This window comes from Macaca nemestrina, chromosome 9 (genome assembly GCF_043159975.1).
Source record: "Macaca nemestrina isolate mMacNem1 chromosome 9, mMacNem.hap1, whole genome shotgun sequence".
NCBI lineage: Eukaryota > Metazoa > Chordata > Mammalia > Primates > Cercopithecidae > Macaca > Macaca nemestrina.
The window spans coordinates 9,724,370-9,742,231 of NC_092133.1; the positions used below are offsets into that span (position 1 = coordinate 9,724,370).

Here is a 17,862-nt window from a genome sequence, read left to right on the forward strand (position 1 = left end):
GGGCACAGGTGGCCTCCCCACCCTCCAACCTATGGCCACTTCACAGCAAGACGCACAGGGTGAAACTGCAGGCCCAGGGCCCTTGGCATGAGCAGCCTGAAATAGAAACGATGATGGCGGAATTCCAGAGGGCTGCTGAGCAGGAAAACTGAAGCCCATGGGCTGTGCCCGGCAGGCCGCACGTTCCTCCAAGGATGGGTTGACACCCATGGAGAGCAGCCCACCAAGGGCAATTGGAAGGGAATCCTTGAGGTCAGCCTCAGACGCTGTATCATCATTAAATGCCAGCTGGGCTCCCCCGTGGGTGGGCATCCTGCACCCGCCACAGAGTGTCTTTGCAATTTCCTAATGGTATTTCCACTTTCCTCAGTGCTTCCAAAATGGATCCAGCCAAATAATTTTAATCCCCAAATACATTCTTCTTAAAGGAAAATCCTGCCTGAATACGAAGCATAGCTGGGATTTTTGCAAAGTCCTTTTTACTTCCTGCCATGCCTCCTGCCTTACGGGACTCCTCTTCTTTCATTCTAGGGCCCTTAAGTGAGAAGCAGGAGGCTTTGATGACCAAGAGTCCCGCCTCCAATGCACGGCGTCCCGAGGACCGGAACCTGGGGCCCATGTGGCCCATCACACAGAAGATTCTGCGGGATTTCTACAGGCCTTTCAACGCTAGGCTAGCGCAGGTCCTCGCTGATGAGGCGTTTGCGTGGAAGACGACGTGAGAGCTGAACTGTTGCTGCACGTGCTGGGCCCGCCAATGCCGTCATCACCAGGATTTTACAAATCTCTTTGCAGGGAACTGTTTCACTCATGGTATGGAAAACCCCAGGACTCCGCCTCTCTAGGCACACATGAATTATAACCATTTTGGAATTTCTTTTGTGATGTTCAAGAGCTCAGCAATGGACCCCTCACAGAGCTCCTGTCTGAGGCCAGTGGAGACCCCATTTCTCAAGAATTCAGCTCTGCTCCGAGCGTCCTGGAGCTTGGGGATGCAGCCAGCTGACCCTGCACTGGGTGTGGAGAGAACACCTAGGGAAGGCAGCCCAGCGCTGCCCGCCTCCGCCTTCTGGCGAGCCTCAGTCTGGGTTCTGAGTCAGCATGCCAGAGGTCATGCCACAGGGCTGGCTGGAACTTACACTTCACGTTCCCTTTTTTCCCTCTAGAGATGGGGTCTCGCTGTGTTGCGCAGACTGTCTGTATTCAATGGCTATCTTCACAGGTGTGATCATATCACATTCACTTCTGAAACGCTTGTTGGGATCGCTAAGCTCACTGGGACAGAGAACCGCAGTCTTTCGAGAATGGAGGCTCTTCATTTTTTTTTCTCCTTTACTCCAAAGTCAGCCCTCTAGTTTCTTCAGATGTAAACCCTGTTAACGTCACTGTTTCCAAAAGGAAAAAAATCAGTCAGTTTTTGGCAGCACCTTCATCTCTCTGACCTCCTCCTATTCTGTCCTTGTGGACTTTACTTATGTTTAACCTAGAAAATGAATACATTGAAAACAAAACCACTTTCTGCATTTAACCAGTCCTGGCTCGCTCTCTCTGCTGCCTCTTTATATGTCAAGAAATTCAGTTTATAATTGGAAGGGAAAATTTTGCTGTTAATGCCAGAATGAGCAACCTGAAGGAATTGAACACTTCATGGAAAATGTAGGTAATTCAAGCCCTCATCAGGTTTACAAGATCATCAGAGAAACAGAGGATTTTAATTTTTAGTTCTGGCCGGCTACAGGCTCCATTTCTCCGCCTTCCCATTGGAAAATGTTTATTTCCACATTCTCCACTACGTGTGGTCAAAGTTCCTTGCCCAGCAAGGGACTATAGATACCCATGTCCCAATTCCGAAACACAATGCATAAGCTGAACTTGGGCTGAACGTGGCGTGTTGAGATTTGGGATGAGGTTTCTAAGAGTCGTGTTCTTCATGGAATTTTCCAGGCTACTTGGCAGCTTGGTTTACCGATGGATGGGCAAGAGATCTTGTCATTTCTTGGCAGTCACGGGCAAGATTGAAGAGAAGACTTGAGCATCCTTGGCAACAGCCCAGGTGGGACCTGGATGAAGCTTTGCACTCAAGTGTTGTCAAGGGAAGCTTCCTGTGAACCAAAGTTCTCAGGCCAAGGTCTCGTCCACCAAAGCCAGAAAGTGCAAGCACCCGTCTACCCAGCTCTAACTTGCATGTGTGAGACAGACCGGGCTTTAGGGGTAGGAGGATCTGCAATCGCTCAGCCATCCCCTGGTGCTGTTGTCTTTCTGCCATCAGGGAAGGGACACACAGCCCATTTGAAGGTGTGCAGAGGGCTCTGAGCACCAGGATGGCCGGGAGCTGTTCCTGCTACTGAAGGAGCTGTGTGTCCCGAACTCCCACTTGCAGGGACAGTCCCCACCTTCTCTATAGCCGGCACTGGGAGCAGCCGCCAGCAGGGAAATCTGGTCTGAGCACAAGGATGCTTTAGGGAGAGATCCCTTCAGTGTGTGTGTGTATTTATTTGCTGTACAGTGTGTGTGTGTGTGTGTGTGTGTGTACTCGCACGTGTGGGTGAGTGCGTCTTCTGAGTGAGTTCTGTTCAGTTCCAGTTGCTAATGAGGCTCCTCCGCTCTGGACACAACCCTTTTATAGATTAATTTCTCTGCCAATTAACTTGTCATTTTCAGTACATATTTTACTATTCCACACCAACCATAATTATAACAAGGGATTTTTCTTATGCACTCCTATGCATGTGAATAACATGTGGTGTAATTCTGCTTCTTACAGAAGTATTACTGAAGGTATTATTTCCAATATTATTTGGTTTATTATGCGGATCTTTTTTATATATGCAGTCCCATCCCTTCTGTGCCAATCAATGCCATCCAGACATGGTTTTTCCCTCCAGGGGCCTTTCTCCAGAGGGCACTTCTGCTGCCTCTGCTTCCTCTCGTTCGAGGCCCGGCTCTTGCTGACAGGATAGGTTCCGTTCTGGGCGGTGGTTCTCGAGCCTGCCATTCAAAACCAAAGTGAATTAGAGCATTTCTCATAACATGGTATTGAAGTTCCTTTTTGTTCTCAAAAGCTGTGTACCAGACTGTGTTAAATTGTACTCCCTTAGTCCTGTAAAGTATGTTCAGTAAATTGCAGTTACACTGTACTTTTATTAATATTTAACATAATTAAAGATGGACCCATGTGAGTGACGCCTGTGGAGCGGGTGCTCTTCCTCTGCAGCCAGGCTCTTCCTGGGGCGTGAATGAATCACAGTGGTTTAGTGTCGGACCTGCCCGACTTGTGCAGGCTCTGTGTAAAGGGGAGTTACAGCTGTGCTGGCTGCTGAGAGATGAGGTGTGATCGTGCTAGCAACAGGCAGAAGAAAACTCAAGACCAGAGAGAGAAGGATTCAGATGTTAGCAGGGACTCCCCGTGCGAGTCCTGTTGGGGTGTGAGTCAGGGTGGGAGGTCCGGCCCAGCCCAAGCAGGTCTGAGTGGGGAGGGGGCTGCCCTCAGCAGAAGGCCGAGCTTCTGGATGCATCATTCCGGGACAGTGCATCTTCCTGTCCAGGCAAGGCCCTATGACTGGGGTAGTGGAGTAGGTGGACAGGGCGATGTGAGGGGTCAGGCCGCAGACCCACCTCCTCCCGAATTCACATCACAGTGTTTTTCCCACGGAAGGTCACCTGGTTTCCAAGAGTCAGCCTTGTCCCCCACAACGGAGGGGCCTAGCATTGTCTTCAGACCTTCCAATTTGAAGGTTAGGTGACCACAGGCCTCATTCCGGTGGCCTGCCTGGTCCCCGGCAGCTGTGAGTTTGAGACCCCTGGTGTCTGTGGCACGTGTCCTTATCGCTGAGGGCAAGCCCACAGGAGGAGGTGGTGTGCACTCAGCTGGGGCAGCCAGGAAAAAAAGATCACAAACAACAGAAACTTTTTCTCAGTCCGGAGATCAAAGGCCTGAGATCAAGGTGCTGCAGGGCTCGTTTCTCTGGGGGTCTCTCTCCTTGGCTTGCTGATGGCTGATGCTCTCTGTGTGTTCGTGTGGCCACACACACACGGCCCTGCTGCCTCTTCCTCTCCTTGTAAGGACACCAGTCGGAGGGGATGAAGGCGCGCTCTGACAGCCTCATCTTAACCTCATCACCTCTTTAAAAAACTTTGTCTGCAAATGCAGTCACCTTCTGAGGTACTCGAGATTGGGACTTCAACATATGAATTTGGGGCACACTTTTCAGCCCATACAGAGGGGACATCTCAGGCTTAGGGCTCTGGAAGCTGGGCCATCCTGAGCACAGCGTGGACCCTGGTGGGTCCCCCAGTTCTGGGCAGACCTTCCTGGGGTTCCCTTTCTCCCCAGCACCGCCTCCCACGGTGGTGTGTTGAGGTTGGGGGCTGGTGTGTCCAGGCTGGAAATACCCCATCTTTTCCTGCCAGCGTCAGGAATGGCTTTACCCAGCAGGGAATGGAGGACAGGTGGGAGTCAGGAGCAGAACAGCTGGGGTGCATCTTTGAGGGCTGAGGGCACGACTTCCCTCCCTTTCAGATTTCCTCTGAAAGCCTCTCCCGTGAGGCCACCCACTCCCCACCGAGAAACCAGCCCTCGGGAAGGATCCTGATGAGCACGCCTCTTCCCCACAGTGACCCTATTTGGGAACTGAAGCAAAGGCTGTGCTCCAGGTGGAGGAACTCCAAGGATCCCTGAGTGTGGAGACAGGGATTGTGTGGGTGGCTATTTTCCTGTTACTCCAGAAATCTCACCCTCCAGACAACTGTGCTGCCTATGGTGCGGTGGATCCCAGGGGGACTGATCGGAAAACATCACTGATAAATCGGGTTTTCCCAGCACTTCACCGGGCAGGGTTCTCTGCGGAGCAGCAGAGACAGAGCAGGTCCCGTGGGGCAGACGCTGCATTAGCTGGAGCAGCCTGGGAGCTTCGTGAGTTTGTGTTGCTATAAAGGAGTACCTGAGGCTGGAAATTTATAAAGGAAAAAAGGCTTGTTTGGCTCACAATTCTGCTGGTAAGGATTAAGCATCAGGTGAAAGCCTCAGGCTGCTTCACTCCTGGCGGAAGGTGAGGAGGGCTGGCCGCACAGAGGTCACAGAGGGGAGGGCAGGGCCGGGGGAGGGAGTTGCCAGGCTCTTTTTAACAACCTGCTTTTGTGGGAACAAATAGAGCAAGAACTCACTACCCCCAGAACAGCACCAAGCTATTCCTGAGAGCTCTGCCCCCATGACCCAAACAATGAGGATCAGATTTCAACATGAGGTTTGGGGTACACACATCCAAACTGCAGCAGCTACTATAAATCACCCCAAACTTAGTGGCTCAAAGCAACAGAAGTTTATGATCTCACAGTGCTGGAGGCCGGCAGTCTGAAGTCGGTCTTACTGGGCTAAAGTGAAGAGATGAGCAGGACTGGTTCTCTCCAGGGGCTCAAAGGGAGTCTGTTTTCCTACCTTTTCCAGCTTCGAGAGGCCGCCTGCACTCATGGCTCCTGTTTCTTTCCTCCATTGTCAAAAGCATGGCATCTTCAAGTCTAACTCTCTCCCTCTGCTTCCGAGATCACATGGCCTTCTCTGACCCTCATGTTCCCGGTGTCGTAAGGACCCTCGTGATGACACTGGGCCCACCAGATCATCCGAGATTATCTCCCCATCTCCAGATCACATCTGTAAAGCCTCTTTTGCCATAGAAGGGAGCATATTTGTAGTCTCTAGGGATTATGACGTGGACATCTTCAAAGGCCGTTATTCAGCCAACCACAGGAGGGTGGTGTGGAGAGCTGGCCAGTCGGGCAAGCATGGGATGGAGGGGGTACCCCCTGGCCACTTCCCTGTGCTCTATTGTACAGCCCAAGCAGGTCTGAGTGGGGAGGGGGCTGCCCTCAGCAGAAGGCCGAGCTTCTGGATGCATCATTCCGGGACAGTGCATCTTCCTGTCCAGGCAAGGCCCTATGACTGGGGTAGTGGAGTAGGTGGACAGGGCGATGTGAGGGGTCAGGCCGCAGACCCACCTCCTCCCGAATTCACATCACAGTGTTTTTCCCACGGAAGGTCACCTGGTTTCCAAGAGTCAGCCTTGTCCCCCACAATGGAGACAGGACAATTTCTCCAGCTCTTGGTAGAAGTAATTTTTGAGTGCTTACTAGTTATTTACCTTTTTGCTTTTTAAAAAATTTTTGTGAAGTTACTTTGTGAGTTTTCCAGGATGTGTGTAAACTACACACATCAGCCACCTGGGTAGTTTTGAGTTGCTGAAGTTCAGCTGTTGTTGACTTCAAAGGCAACAGCTGATGAAAGTTGCAGAAATAGTTAGAACATTTTCCGGTCCCTGTTCAGGGGTTGTTGACCTCCGTGGCCCCCAGCCTCATGGCTTTGGGCTTGGGAAGGCTGGTGTCCAGTCTCACTGATGGCTACAGACTGGACTCACCCCCACCATCTCTGTCCTCACCAACCCTGTCCCCAGCCCCGTGGCTCATCCCCAGTATCCTCTGCAAACCTGCTCCTACTCAGGTCCGGGGCAGCAGGCTGAGCACTGTGGGCCGTCCTGGGAGCCTGAGGCTGCACAGGTTGCTAACCTTGGATTGTAAGGCTGGGTATGAAGGCAGAAGGTGGGGATTCTCAGGCAACGCAGCAGGCCCGTGAGAGAGGCTGGGGAAGAGCACCAGGGCTCTCTCAATTGCCACCTGCAAGTGGCTGCGTCCTCCTGCCATGGGGCACCCAGGACCCAGCTCAGGCTTGCACCTGGGTTCTTCATTGTTGAACCTGTGGCAAAGCAAGGAGGAGACTTGGTCTCCTCCCTGCTGGGCAGCCTCTGCTGACTGCCCTATAGGTGCTGGGCACCGTGTCTGGGGCACAGAGACTGTGAAAGGCCTCCTCTCCCATGGTGGAGAGCCGCCAGCAGCATGAGGAGGCCGGGTTCCTGCAGGGTCCTTGGCAGGACTGAGGGCCAATGGGGATCCTGAGGGCTTTTTGGGGTGTACCGTCAGCTCTGCATGTTTTGAAAGGCCCCTTTAAAGTCAGGTCCTGGTCAGATCTAGAAGTGGGCAAGTCTCAGCTGAGGCTGAAACCTCGGCTTCCCTGAGCCTTGTGACTTGCCCAGGGTCGGAGGCCCAGCGCTCCCTGAGGAATATTCTTCCTGGCAGGGCAGAGAAAGGCGGGGACCAGGGAATCAGGGTGGGGAAATCCCAGCTGCCTCTCCTTGCACCCTGGCCCATCTCCCCCAGGTCATGAGCCATCCCCTTTCGACTGTTTTTCCACCATAAGGGACTGTGATTTGCATCCACCAAACTCTGCCCCTGACAGAGACAGTGTGGGAAGAGGGTAAGCCCTGAGTTTGGAGCCAGATGAGCTGGATTCAAAGCCCAATTCCGCAGCAGAGGGCCTGGGACAGCCATCTCATAACCTTGGGTACACCACAGGCCCTTTCTGCACCCACAGGTCTGTCTTGCTCATGAGTGGGTCTCAGAGTTAACAAATATGGACTGAGGATCAGAGAGGCTGCATGCCTGCCTGAGGTCACACAGCTCAGATCCCCAGAAAGAGCAGAATGGCAGCTCAGACATTCTGAGTCAGTGCTTTTAACCATAGTGCTGCATTGTACACCCTTAGCACCAGCCCCAGGCTCCCATCCTCAGCAGCCTGTCTGCATTTCGAGGATCAGTTCTCCTTCCCCTCCATTTCAAATGCCCCCCTTTCAAGTTCCCTCAGGGAAGGCCAGTGGTTTCTGAGGTCACCTGGGCCAGGGGTTTGTGCAACTTAACTCATCAAGGGTCTAGGTGATGACTGGGATTTCTAGGGGGAAACAAGGGAAATAAACATGACTTCTTCTGCCAAAAGGCTCTCTCAGCCGAAACTTGCTGGCATGGATATTCCCCATGCCCTGGGCTGGCTGGCGTGAGTTGTCTGAGCCTCCCTGAAAGCAGACTTCAGGGGCTGGCTGTGATGGGCTAGCTACGGAGAGGAATCCTGTGACCCCTGAGTCACATCAGAAGTAGATTGCTCCACCCCAGGGCTCAGCCCTGCCCAGGGCATCAAAGGCACCAAACAAACACACCTGAGCTAGAAAGCATAAAAAAGCCAAAATTTAATTTTCTCAGCAAATATTTTCTGAACATCTACTATGCACGAGTCATTGGGCTGGGCACTGTGGTGAGGGTGGGGCATAGTTCATTTGCTCATTCATTGATTCCTTCACTGGTTCTTCCAACAAATACTGAGGGAGCACCAGCCATGTCCTTGGTATTAGAGGCACCTGGGAGAGCAGAGTTGGTCCCTGCCTGCTTGCAGTGCAGCAGACAGATATTGATCAGAAACAGACAAGACATTGATCACAGCATTGCCTAAAGCATTTCAGAACTGCAACAGCCATGAGGGGCGATACTGGGGACAGTGACATATTTCTGGTGAGATACCCTCACCCCTCCCCAGCTACTCCACTCTCTCTGACTTCCCCATCTGTCTCAGAGACCAAGCCTCAGGAGGAGGCTGGGCTGGAACTGACCGCCCAGCTTTCCCCAGGCCCCACGAAGACCACTCCCAGAATGTTTCAGGCCTACCAGAGTCTCTACCTACCAGATCACCCCAAGGCTGCCATGCCCTGATCCTCAGGAAGCCACTGTACCTTGCATTGGGTCCTATGTGTCCCGTGGCCCCTCATCCATTCTCAAAATGCCTCCTCCACTTTCTTGCTCTGGCTCAAAATGACTGAAGTGTTTCCATAAAGGGCCAGATGGTAAATATATTACACTTTGTGGACCCAAGAGGAAAAATAGAAGATATTAGGTACTAATGTAACAGAGAGAAAAGAGGTTCCACAAATATTTAGAGATAGAATTCAAAATACAATCGTTGAGTACAATTTTTTGGTAATACAGCTCTGCTTATGAGAAGCAAGGGGTTCTTTTGGGAGTGGGTAATATTCTGCTTCATTGAGGGTCAAGTTGAGTGCACCCTGTCAGACCCTCCGCAGATGCTCGTCTGGAGACACCAACCCTAATCCAATCTTCTGGCCCTGTTGACTTTGTTGGCAGCTCCTCCTGAAACTTTCACTTGGTCTCCAGGACAATGGACTCCTCGCTGGTCCCCATCGTGCCTCCATGGCTGCACCTGCTCTTCTTTCTGGCCATGAATGTCAGGGTGCCCAGCGGCTCAGTCCTCAGCCCTCTCCCATAACTGGTCTTATCCAGTCCATGGCCTCAGACGCCATCTCTATGCCGATGACCCCCAGACCTCAGCCCTGAGCACAGGCTGTGCACCCACTGTGTGACAGGTGGCGCCCCCAGCATTAATGACTCGGAGCTCTTGGGTCTGTCCCCGCACCTAAGCCGCCTCCCCAGCACGGTTCCATCTTCAGTCGCAGTGACCAGCCCATGCAGGCCACATCGCTGAGCTCCGCCAGGCACTGCTCGCCCTCACCCACCCTGGAACCCATCTCACCGACTGTCCTGCTCCTGCAGTCTCTTCTGCGGGAAGGCTCTGCCTCGGCTTCCTCCTTCAGGCTGACAGCAACCTCCCAATCAACCTGACCACCTTGACCAAACAGCCACCCCGCCCCTTCCCAAGCCACTCTCTCACCATCTGGTCTTCCCCCTGCCTCAGAGGATCCGCCATTCTCCCGGCTCTGCCCCCTCATCTTAACCACGCTTGTATTCGTTATGTTGATTATTTTCTGTATTTTATGATCCTTTGACATGTTGCTGACCCGGGAAGGACTGCCCCCTCGGGACTAGCTAACCCCTAGATATAGCAGCACTTGGAGCACACCTTTTGTATGCAAAACAATCAATCCCAGCCCACCCCGACCATCTCCCTTCCTGAGCTTTTACAGTGGGCAATCCCCAGTCATCCAGGGGCCAGAGCCCAGACAACTTGGAAGCCCAGACACCCTGAGCCCTATAAAATTATTCAAACTCAGCTCTAGCCCTGCATAACCCAGTTGCTGTTTGTCCATTTCTTGCTATGAAAACCACAGCAAAGGCTCTGGCTCACCATTTCCCCAGTGCTCTCTCTGCCTCCTCACCCCGGTGCTTCCCAGTGGCCCCACATAGCCCGGTGTGTCTCTTCCTCTTGGGAACTGTGAGTAACAAACCATTGTGTCAAAGGCGATCTTTTTTTTTTTTTGAGACAGGGTCTCACTCCGATGCCCAGGCTAGAGTGCAGTGGTGCCATCTCGGCTCACTGCAGCCTCAACCTCTAGGGCTTAGGTGATCCTCCCACCTCAGCCTCCTGAGTAGCTGGGACTACAGGCACCTGCTATCATGCCCAGCTAACTTTGTGTATTTTTTTGTAGTGATAGGGTTTCGCTGTGTTGCCCAGGATGGTCTTGAACTCCTGGGCTCAAGCAATCTGCCCACCTCAGCTCCTCAAAGTGCTGGGATTACAGGCATGAGCCACTGAGCCCAGCCAAAGACAATCTCCTGAGCTGTTGGTCTCACTTTACCCGAATAACAGTGAAACCTATGCTTCAACACCCCCCACCCCCACACCACTCTGGCATGGTGGTGAGAGCCTGGCACTTCCACTGTCACTTTTCCCTACAGTCCTTCAAACCATGTCACTCTCTTCCTTGAAACCCTCCCCAACTCCCCAACACACCTAGGATAAGAGGCCAAGACCTGCTCATGGCCCTTGAGGCCCTCCCTGACCCTGCCCTGCTGACCTCTGAGACCTCAGCTGCCCGCACTCACCTCAGCTCTGGCCATGCTGACCTCACCACCATGCTCAGTGCACCAAGCCCTTCCCTGTACTGGCCTGTGCCCCTGGGGTACCCTGCCTGGCATACCTTTCCCTGACCCTGGCCAGGCCGGCACCTTTGCCTCACTACGGTCCCTTCCCTGGCTCTGGCCAGGCCGGTGCCTTTGACTTAGTATGGTCCCTTCCCTGGCCACTTACACAAAATAATACCTCTCCTGCCAAGCCAGGCTCCCTGCTTGATTTGCTGAGAGCACTTGCCTCATAGCTGTCACCTGAGACTGGACCATCTGTGTGTCTGCTGCTGCTTCAGCAGCCCTCTACCCATCAGGGACCTCTGCTCCTTGAGGTGGGAATGCTGTTCATGGCTGCAGTCTCAGAGCCTGGATCAGTGGCTGCACATAATACTCAACAAACTTAGATGGAGCAAAGACATGTGTGATGATGCTGTAGAGTAAGCAACCCCCCACCCCTCAGGCATGGGCCAGTAGCAGTCTGTGGCCTGTTAGGAGCTGGGCTACACAGCAGGAGGTGAGAAGCAAAGCTTCATCTCTATTACAGCCGCTCCCCATCGCTTGCATTACCGCCTGAGGTCCACCTCCTAGTGGTAACATTGGATTCTCATAGGAGCTCCAACCCTATTGTGAACTGTTCATGTCAGGGATCTAGGTGGCACGTTCCTTATGAGAATCTAACAACAGAAGATCTGTTGCTACCTCCCGTCACCCCCAGATGGGACCATCTAGTTGCAGGAGAACAAGTTCAGGGCTCCCACTGATTCTACATGATGGTGAATTGTAGAATTATTTCGTTATATATTTCAGCATAGTAATAATAGAAATGAAGTACACAATACATGTAATGAGCTTGAATCATCCCAAACCACCCCCCTGCCCAACTGTGGAACAACTGTCTTTCATGAAACTGGTCCCTGGTGCCAAAAAGGTTGGGGCCCACTGCTCTAGAGTGTGAAGCAGGGAAAGAGGACCTCACTGTAGGGGCCAGACTCACTTTCCTAAGGAAGGAACAGGGAGAGCCTAGGAGAATGCAGGCCCTGTGCAAATGTCAGAACCTCTGGCAGAGGAGAGGTCTGCAGGGTGCATGGGGGCTGTGACCCAGATGGCATCCGGAAAGAGGTGGTGTTGAGCCCCGAAGACTGGCAGGATCTAGAAAGGTGGGCAGGCATGCCGAGAGGAGGGGCTGGGGTGAGCAGGGGCAGGGAACAGGGAAGGCACAAGAGCAGGGAAGGTCTCAGTGCCTCCAGAAAGGAGCATACGAACATTCTGGGCTTTGGAGTCAGGGAGACTTGGGCTACAATCCTGGCTCTGCCACTGTCCTCTGTGTGACCTTAGGCAGAGGACTTGATGCTATTGAGCCTCTGTTTTCTTATCTGCAGAATGGGGATGCACTCAGACTCAGGCCCTTATGGCGATATTCAGGGTTCACGCATGTAATGCCCTCCACATGGCATCTGGCCCCTGGAGGTTGGGGCAGGTCACCTCGGCACTGGTCCTCAGGCACCGGTGTAGCAGTAGGGGGTGAAGCCACCCAGGTAAGTGGGCACCAGGTCAAAGAGGGTTTGGGTCTCAGGGTAAATGCCTTTGGTTGAACGAGTGGTGTATTGAGCTTCCCACACTGACATTTTCTGAGCCGAGGAATTACTTGGTTAGAGCAGGGATTTAGATAATTAATTTGGAGCAGGTAGAAGTGCCTGGAAATGGAAAGGCCAAGGCTGAGGCTTTTATGGTCCAAGTGAGTGATCACAGGGGCTAGGAGTAGGAAGCATGGCTGAAGGGCCATTTCAAAGGCACTGTTCCAGTGGGATGGTGACATCACTACTGACGGCACCCACAGAGCTCGGGTATATGCATGCTTATGTGTAACTCCCCATTTTACAGAAAAGGAAGCTGGGGCTCAGGGAGGTTAGGTGACTGCAGTAAGGTCACACAGTTAGTACTGGACCCAGTATAGGAACCCACCACATCTGACCCATCTCGTGCTTGTGACTAACTGAAGGATGTGGCAGGCAATGGAGGCAAGGTCAAAGGCAAAGTCAAGCCCCAAATGGTCAAAGGCAAGGATTAGACTTGGAGCTGGTGTCCAGCCTGAGGGTGGAGGGCTGGGGGGCATTTACCATAGTAGGGGAAGGCTGGGTTGGGTCAACGTTCTTGCAACATCTGTAATTGCAGCGTTAGCTGGGCAAGTTAGATGGGTGGGGAAGTCCTACATAACCACATAGACATTTCTGAAACATTTTATTTTTACTTAAAATACATAAAGTACAGCACATCTATTTGTCTGCCTTTTGGTATGGGGCCAAAACCTTTTCTCTGAGCATAAGCCCACTGACTGGAGCTCTGGGTCATCTCTGTGGCAGAAACCACAGTGCAGTGAATCAGCACTGATTTCTGGTTTCAGTGTTTCTAAAGGGACGTGAGAACTGGAAGGCACTTACAAGGCAGTCTCGAGGCGGAGTCCTTCATTATTCGTGTGACTATTTTCCCCAAATCATTACCTTCATCTGTGCTGGGACTTTCCAAAGCTTCCAGCCTGGCGTTCAGGGAGCAGCTCCCTTTCTGCATTCATATTTCATCAGCTTCCATCAGTGGCTCTCCGAGAGTGGCCCAGGGACCACTTGCGACCCTTTCAGGGAATCCAGAGTCCAAACTCTTTTCTTGGTCAGACTAAGATGTTGTGTGCCCTTGATGCTCTCATTTTCTCCAGAAGGTGCAAATAAAGATTTCCAGAGGCCCCAGCCCTGCCCTCTGACAGCCGATGGAGTGCGTGCTTGTGTATTCCTGTGCTTTGAAAGTCTCTCGTCTTTAACTTCGAATATGGTAAATATCAATCAATGCAAGCCGCATAAACAAAAGCTATTTGGGATCTTCAGTGATTTTTAAGAGTATAAAGGAATCTTTAAACGGTTTGAGGTTGGGTACGGTGGCTCACACCTTTAATCTCAGCATTTTGGGAGGCTCAGGCAGAAGGATCCCTTGACCCCAGGAGTTTGAGACCAACCTGGGCAAGACGGTGAGACCCTGTCTCTACAAAGTAAACAAATAAATAAATAGATATTAGCAGAATGTGGTGGCACACACCTGTGGTCCCGGCTACTTGGAAGGCTGAGGTGGGAGGATTCCTTAAGCCCCCAAATTTGAAGCAGCAGTGAGCTGTGATCACGCCACTGCACTCCAGCCTGGGGGACAGAGCAACATCCCATCTCTGAAAACAAACAAACCCAACTAGTTTGAAAACTTGCTAGCTTATATGATATTTAATTAACCTGTGCATTCATAATATCAAGAACAGCTGGCATGAAAAAGGCTTGGAGCAAACACAATTGACTTGTAACTACAAGATCAGCTGGAGGGTGTTTGGCCAAATGGCTGAAAGCCAGGAGCGTAAAAGCCCAGGGCATGCTCAGCAGCATGCCCAGGATGTCGAGGGGATATGGACACAGCTGTCACCCGCAAGGGCCAGATGAGAGGCCATCCATGGTAAAGGGGATGAAAATGGTCATTGCAGGCCAGCTATGATTGAACACAGGTGAGCACCAGGCCCTGTGCTGGGGCGTCTCCTCATGTCTCAGATCCTCACTGCAACCCCGGGAGGAGGTTTTATCTTTATTCTGGTTTCGTCATTATAAAGGTGGGAGAATTGAGGCTCAGACGGGCTCAGGCCCCTCAGCTAGTAAGGAGAAGAGGTGGTCCTTGGTCTCAGGTCTGCTGGTCCCCAGAGCTCGAATCTCAGCCTCAGCTTCTCAACTCTGAGTCTCTGAAAAGGGTTTCCAAGGAGGTGGTGGAACCGTGTAGACTCAATGACTTCGGACACGGTCTGGGGCTGGGAGACCAGGCTGAGCCGCTGCAAGTAGGGAGGGCTGCGGTCAGGGTTGGGTGCCATATTCAGGTTGTGGAAGCAACAGCAATGCCAGGACAGCAGGGCCTCCTCCTCCCCTGCGCCCCACTGTGTGCGCAGACTCCCAGGGGACAGAAACTCCGTCCTGGGCTCCACCGCTGCCCTCACTGCATCTCCTCCCTGTCCCACATCTCCCTGCAGGCCAGAGCCGAGCTGAGTGCGCTGCTGGCCCTGGGAGGAGCCCCATGGCTTTGCAGGCACAGTTGAGCAGATGGAACCGGTTGTGCCCTGGGCCCTTCCACCTCACAGGCTGACGCTTGCTCAGAGCCCAGGAACCTCGGGCTGACCCAGACACGGCCAGTTCTGAGGTCAATACGGGGCCCCGGTGGCCAAGAGCTCCAGCAGCTGAAGGTTCGAGTCACGGTGGAGGAATGGGGCGTGGCCGCTCTCTTCCCCAGGGCTGGGCTCCCGGCCGCGGAGGGGCAGCTGGCCGGTGCCCCAGTGGCGGGGCAGACCATTTGCTTACTCCCACTTCCACATGAGATAATCGGGAGGTCTCCTGCCATACTCTGCGCTTTCAGCATAATGGAATTCAGGAAAATTCCTGGGCCGAGCCACCCCGCAATTCTAAAGGCAGAGACCCGGGCAGCCTGCAAGGACCTCGGGATATGGGCACACCTCCTATCCCCGCTATCTTCCTACTTCCCCTAAGAAAGCACTTGCCTCCCGGGGCCCCAGCCCTCTGCCTCCTGCCTTTGCCCACGCGGTGACTCCTCACACTGTTCAAGCGAGTCCGCCTCTTACCCCACCCCAAGGCCAAGTTCAAGCGCTGCTGCTTCCTCCATGATGGCTGCCTGGATTCCTCCATCCCCATCCCCAGATATCCCGCAGTGTAGCGATGTTCCTGAGGCTGAGGTAGTGGATGTCCGGAGAGAGAACCGAACTGGGGGTGGGGGGGGGGGCAGAGAAAGAGTTGGACGATCTTAGGCAAGCGATTTAACCTCTCTGAGCCTCAGTTTCCCCAGTCTCTGAACGGGGTGGGAATACGGAGGATTTCAAGGAGCCCTTTCAGATCTGCCTGTCCCTTTATTGCCTTTTGAAAACTCGCCACTTTCCCCAAGCTGCATGAATTCCTAAGGCGTTTTGCAGAGGAGCTGTGCCAAGGGTGTGGAAGGGGGCGGGGGCCGGCAGTGGCAGCCGGGTCCCCACGCCCCTGGGGTTCTGCAGACCTGCTCGCTGGAGACCAGGAGGCGCCAAAAGGCAGTCCTGCGTTGCTCCCTGGTGGCCAATGTGGACACTGCAGCCAGGAAGCCTTTCCCTCCCGGCTTTCCGGAGAGAGGCTGTCCGCTGGACACTCCCCAGGCTTCGTGGCTCACCTCTTACCCGGCTGGGGAGCTCCCGACACCAAGGATGAGGGCGTTGGAGGGTGAAAAACTGGGTCGCAGCTCAGCCAATCAAGAGCGTGGTTCTGAAGGCGCCCAGTTGCGGGGAAGTGGATGTGGCGGCCCCCCAGAGGTGCACCCACCTGCCCCTCCGTTTGTGGGCTTTTCCCACGGCCTCTGAGGTCTGCTCAGCAGCTCCGCTGGAAGTGATAGGGGCGCAGCCACCTCCCCACCTTTCTGCCCTCCTAGTCCTTCCATCCTGGGACAGTTGCCCCTTCCCAACCCTCTCTCCTGAACCATTACAAAATCCTGTCCTGAGCCAGCTGTACTTTGGCCTCAAGCCCCCTCCTAGGACTGTGGATGATTGAGGAGGGCCTCGGAAGGAGCCATCACTGTTCCCAGGGAGGCCTTGGAAGTGGCCGTGATAGTGATGAGGAGTTCCTGGAAGCAGGATCAGAGGCCTGTCTGCAAACACACCAGGGCTCCTATCCTTTTTCATGGTTGCCTGCCTCTGCCTTCTCCTCTTCTCCCCAGCGTTCTGTCTTCCCTGGCCTCTCCCATCTCCTCTCTGCTCTCTTCTCTCCTTAAGCCTTGCCTCTGTGTCTTCGCAGCCCTATGCAGGCAGGCTCTGCTTCTCCCTGTTCCCCGAACCATTCTGTTCCTAGATGGAACAGGATGGAACAGGTCCAGGGGCTGCTGGGCTCCGACACCCCTGGCCCTATTCCCAGGGCCTCCCTGTGTTATCTGAGCACCTTCCCAGCCTTAGTTCAACATGCTGAGGTCTGGGATTTCCATCTTGGACCCAGGTGCTCATCCTGCTTGGCCCTGACCTTCCCTTTCCCTGTCCACTTTGCCTTTGAGTCCTTTCTGCTCTCTCCTCTCCTTTACTCGCTTTCTCTCTCCTCCTCTCCATTTGCTCTCGCCCGTCTGGCAGTGAAGGAGATTTGCTAGGTTGGGCTAGGGCTGGGGTTGGCGTTCAGAGGGACAGAGGGTCTGGAGAAGAAGCTGCTACTGTGCAGGCTTAGGAGTGTCCGCAGTCTCGATGAAAAGCTGAGATAAAACAGATAAATCCACATGCCCTGCTCTGCCTAAAAGACACACTTAGATATCCAATCTGTGACCCTTGGCTTAACTTTTTTTTTTTTAATTTTACTTTAAGTTCTGGGATACATGTACAGAATATGAAGGTTTGTTACATAGGTATACATGTGCCATGGTGGTTTGCTGCAGCTATCAAACTGTCATTTAGGTTTTCAGCTCCGCCTGCATTAGATATTTGTACTAAAGATCTCCCTCCCCTAGACCCCACCCTGCAACAGGCCCTGCTGTGTGATGTTCCCCTCTCTGCATCCATGTGTTCTCGTTCAACTCCCGCTTATGAGTGAGAACATGCTGTGTTTGGTTTTCTGTTCCTGTGTTAACTTTGCTGAGAATGATGGCTTCCGGCTTCATCCATATCCCTGCAAAGGACATGAACTCATCCTTTTTTATGGCCATATAGTATTCCATGGTGTATATGTGCCACATTTTCTTTATCCAGTCTATCATTGATGGACATTTGGGTTGGTTCCAAGTCTTTGCTATTGTAAACAATGCTGCGGTAAGCATATGTGTGCATGTGTCTGTATAGTAGAATGATTTATAATCCTTTGGATATATACCCAGTAATAGGATTGCTGTGTCAAATGGTACTTGTGGCTCTAGAGGAATCACCACACTGTCTTCCACAATGGTTGAACTAATTTACACTATTACCAACAGTGTAAAAGCGTTCCTATTTCTCCACAGCCTCGCCAGTGTCTGTCATTTCCTTACTTTTTAATAATTGCCATTCTAACTGGCATGAGATGGTAGCTCATTGTGGTTTTGATTTGCATTTCTCACATGACCAGTGATAATGAGCTTTGTTTTCATATGTTTGTTGGCCGCAAAAATGTCTTCATTCTTTTTTATTAT

At 52.7% G+C, this 17,862-nt stretch overlaps 1 protein-coding gene across 11 annotated transcripts in view; it reads left to right on the forward strand.

The window, feature by feature from the left end:
- LOC105470073 (carbohydrate sulfotransferase 15) overlaps window positions 1-3,183 on the forward strand; it is an 84,577-nt gene extending 81,394 nt beyond the window's left edge. For all 11 annotated transcript variants that reach the window (XM_011721821.2, XM_011721835.3, XM_071068970.1 and 8 more), the window contains exon 8: window positions 532-3,183. In XM_011721821.2, the coding sequence (XP_011720123.2) occupies window positions 532-722 (191 nt within the window). In that variant the 3' untranslated portion in view covers window positions 723-3,183. The remainder of the gene's footprint in view (window positions 1-531) is intronic.
- Window positions 3,184-17,862: the final 14,679 nt, after the last annotated feature.